Source organism: Cornus florida, unplaced genomic scaffold (genome assembly GCF_030987335.1).
Source record: "Cornus florida cultivar Cherokee Brave unplaced genomic scaffold, ASM3098733v1 CherokeeBrave_3.0.0_Hap2_Chr06, whole genome shotgun sequence".
NCBI lineage: Eukaryota > Viridiplantae > Streptophyta > Magnoliopsida > Cornales > Cornaceae > Cornus > Cornus florida.
This window is the reverse complement of record NW_026775576.1, coordinates 97304758-97308289: the sequence shown is the minus strand read 5'-3', so window position 1 is coordinate 97308289 and position 3532 is coordinate 97304758. Positions and strand designations below refer to the sequence as shown.

The window sequence follows — 3532 nt, the reverse complement described above, 5'->3', positions numbered from 1 at the left end:
TTAGAAGAAAAGAAGACTCGAACTTAAAAACATAAAATAAAGGTCGCCTAAAATCTAACCCTTTATAATTTGAACAACGCCACCACCCCTACTTTTCCTTTACCTCTACTTCGTGCTAATTATTAATATTACTAGTCAATTCATCCTAATCATCATCTCCTTACCTTTATTCAATTCCTTGTCATTTTATTGCACCCTATAAGCTTTAAATACTCAAATTGGCAATGTCACTTTATTTGTAACAAATTGTTGGGTTGATGTCTTGTCCCTTTGTATGAATGGAATTCAGGCCCAATTAGATTTCATGAAAAACTAGAATAACATATTGAATAACGCGATTAGTCGTCATAGTAATATTTTTTTATTGCTTACTTTTTTTTTTTTTTTTTGGCGTAGTGGAATTTTAAATTAAATTAATCAAAATTTTATAAGTTACTTTCACAGCTCATCGTGTACATGACGTTAAGTATAGATTTATCTCAAAGCAGTTGATTACCATGTGCCCCACTTACTAATTCTGCAAGATTAGTGAACTAATGTCCTTCAAAGAGTCAATAGTAAGCAATAATACTTTTTCCATCTTCACTTTTTATTAATTTAAAATTTTAAATATACAAACCACAATTCCCTCATGACATGTGCTAATGTTCTTTGTCCTTGAGGGTACCTTATATCACGTGCCAGCCACATGCAGATAAATGTTTTTTTTCTTTTCTTTTCTTTATGTAGCTATTTGGAATCAAGTAAGGATAAATTTTTTGGTTAAAATAATAAATAAAAAAAAAATTTAAAAATTAAAAGGGAGAAAGAGAAAGGGTAATGCAGGGCAGGCAAAAGAGCATTAATTACAGAGTTAAAATTATAGGCCTCTGCCCATGTGATCCGTCCCCTTGGCTCCCACTCCCTCCATAAGTACCCCCACCTCCCTCCCGCTTTCCAGTTGCCCCAAAACCCCATTCTCGCTCTTCTCTTTCTCTCTCTAAAACACACACACTCACACACATACACACTCTCTCTAGTACTGTTTGTGAGTGAGTGTGAAATGGATCTGACTAGAGTGCTTTGCATTGCAAGTCTGCTCTCGTTGATGGCGGTGGTTAACGCTCGGATCCCGGGCGTCTTCACCGGCGGAGCCTGGCAAAGCGCCCACGCCACCTTCTACGGTGGCAGTGACGCCTCTGGCACCATGGGTAAAATCGTCAACCAAAATTTATATGAATCTATACCTATAGACATATCAATGAGTATATAAATCCTAACAAGTACTAGTATATTTTACAGTGTTCTTCCATCTACTCTGAATAAAGCATATAGCCCCATCTCAGATTCGCACTTTCTTTACTGTAAAATCTCCATTTCGCTCTTAATTTACCCGCCAAACCTCACATTTCCCTCTTAATTTACCCGCCATATCTCACATTTCCCGCCATTTTCCCCAAAACAGTGAAAAGCTCTGTTTCACAGCTAATCTTCCAAAACGAAGTTCACAATCTTGATTTCTGCAGCCTAACATACAAACCCAACTTTTACATTGTTTAATTTCCATCTAAAATCACCTATTTAACTCCATAAAAACACTAAGAAAAGTGTTTAAACGGCTTAGTCACTCGGTTTGAGCTACATTATTGATACAAAAGCTAAATAGCTCTTGTGGCTTAACTGTCTTTTCAGGTGGTGCTTGTGGGTATGGAAATCTGTACAGCCAAGGCTACGGTGTGAACACGGCGGCGCTAAGCACCGCCCTGTTCAACAATGGGCTGAGCTGCGGAGCCTGTTTCGAGATCAAGTGCGCCGATGACCCCAAGTGGTGCCACTCCGGCAGCCCCTCCATCTTTGTCACTGCCACCAATTTCTGCCCGCCGAACTTCGCCCAGCCCAGCGACAATGGCGGGTGGTGCAACCCACCTCGGACACACTTCGATCTCGCCATGCCTATGTTCCTCAAGATCGCCGAGTACCGTGCCGGAATCGTCCCCGTCGCTTTTCGCCGGTGAGTGCTAAAGCTGAGTAGTCAGTTGTTTCTCACTACCTTTTTTTTTTTTTTTTCGTTTGTTTTGACTCACTTTAATTCATGAGCGCTAATTGGGGACCGAGAAACACTTTCTGGATCCAATTTTTTTTCTTGTGTGACCAAAATACCCTTTCGGTATTGGTTACTTGCACCTTTGAATGTGTACCTCTATGTGGTCGAACATGTCATTTCTCTAACTGAAATACATCAAACATGTTGGACTAGGGTAACAATGTAAATCCGAAAAACTTTTAGGGTATTCATTAATTTAAACTTTTCAATTCACGGATAATCAGGATTGGCACATGCATAAAATTCAGATAATCCGAGACATGTCTCACGGTATTTCACGCGTTGTCGGGTCAAGTGACCCACCAGTCACGTGAAACGCGTCAATTGCTCAGTGGGTCCACTCATTCACCGGCAACTACCGGTCAACCTAGGGTTTTTAACCGCCTAGAAGCGCATTGTTACGCGGCGTCGTTAATGAATATTCCTGTGTTTTTGTTTATAGTGTTCCGTGCCGAAAGCAGGGAGGGATCAGATACACAATCAACGGCTTCCGTTACTTCAACTTGGTTTTGGTGACGAACGTCGCGGGTGCAGGGGATATCCAGCGCGTTAGCATCAAAGGGTCTAAATCACAGTGGATGCCAATGAGCCGAAACTGGGGACAGAACTGGCAATCCAATGCAGTCCTTGTGGGCCAGGCACTGTCATTCAGGGTCACAGGCAGTGACCGTCGCACCTCCACCTCCTGGAACGTGGCACCGCCTAATTGGCAGTTCGGTCAAACTTTCACGGGAAAGAATTTCCGGGTCTAAAAAAGAATGGGAAAATTTCGAGTTTCCCTCCTTCAGTTTTCTTTGTTTTTTTTCCGGGAAAATTTGAAGCTAAGTGGGGGTTGTAGTAAAAATAGAAAAGGAGCAAGAAAGTGATAGGCTAGAAAAAGTTGGTGTGGTAATATTTTATTTTTACTTTTACTTTAATGTAATTTTGAATTTAAGGTGGGTTTGTTGTTGTTAGTTGTTGGGCTGGTAAAAGTAAGAACCAGCATTGGTAAAAAGTGTAGGAGCTGAAGCGACTGCAAGAAAAAAAGAAAAACATGTAGTCCGCAGCTCCAATTATATATCATCAAAAGTACTAAGTACTTTATATATATATATATATATATGAGAATATATAATTGTAATTGTCTTTATATATATGCGTGTGTTTTTTTTATGATTGCTGTTTGGTACAATTTAATTATATAGAAAATACCGGTTTGAGTTATATCGGTTTCACCTTATTGTGGAATTTAATGGAAATGGAATTCAAAACGAGATTTGAATTTGAGTTTAAAATTGAGTATCTATTATTTGGCAAAACTAGAATTCAAAACGTGATTGGATTTAAAGGGAATTCAATATTTAATTTGTTTTGTTTTGCAATCTTATGTAAAAAAATGATTGTATTTGATGGTACTTGAAATCTACTATGGTAAAAATTTGCCCTTTTGCCTTTACTCCTTTTTAGTCA

At 39.1% G+C, this 3532-nt stretch overlaps 1 protein-coding gene across 1 annotated transcript; it reads left to right on the top strand.

Annotated features, from left to right (window-relative positions):
- Positions 1 to 928: 928 nt before the first annotated feature.
- Positions 929 to 3216, top strand: LOC132313168 (expansin-A6-like). Its single transcript, XM_059811846.1, has 3 exons — positions 929 to 1190; positions 1672 to 1990; positions 2526 to 3216. Exons 1-3 carry the CDS (start codon positions 1043 to 1045, stop codon positions 2833 to 2835), a joined length of 777 nt encoding a protein of 258 aa, XP_059667829.1. The 5' UTR covers positions 929 to 1042; the 3' UTR covers positions 2836 to 3216.
- Positions 3217 to 3532: the final 316 nt, after the last annotated feature.

What these genes read in the sequence shown, in the direction of transcription:
- LOC132313168 (XM_059811846.1), top strand. Translation starts at nt 1,043, where the DNA reads ATGGATCTGACTAGAGTGCTTTGCATTGCAAGTCTGCTCTCGTTGATG. An exon ending in TGACGCCTCTGGCACCATGG is followed by an intron (nt 1,191 to 1,671) that starts GTAAAATCGTCA and finishes CTGTCTTTTCAG; the next exon opens with GTGGTGCTTGTGGGTATGGA. An exon ending in GTCCCCGTCGCTTTTCGCCG is followed by an intron (nt 1,991 to 2,525) that starts GTGAGTGCTAAA and finishes TTTTGTTTATAG; the next exon opens with TGTTCCGTGCCGAAAGCAGG.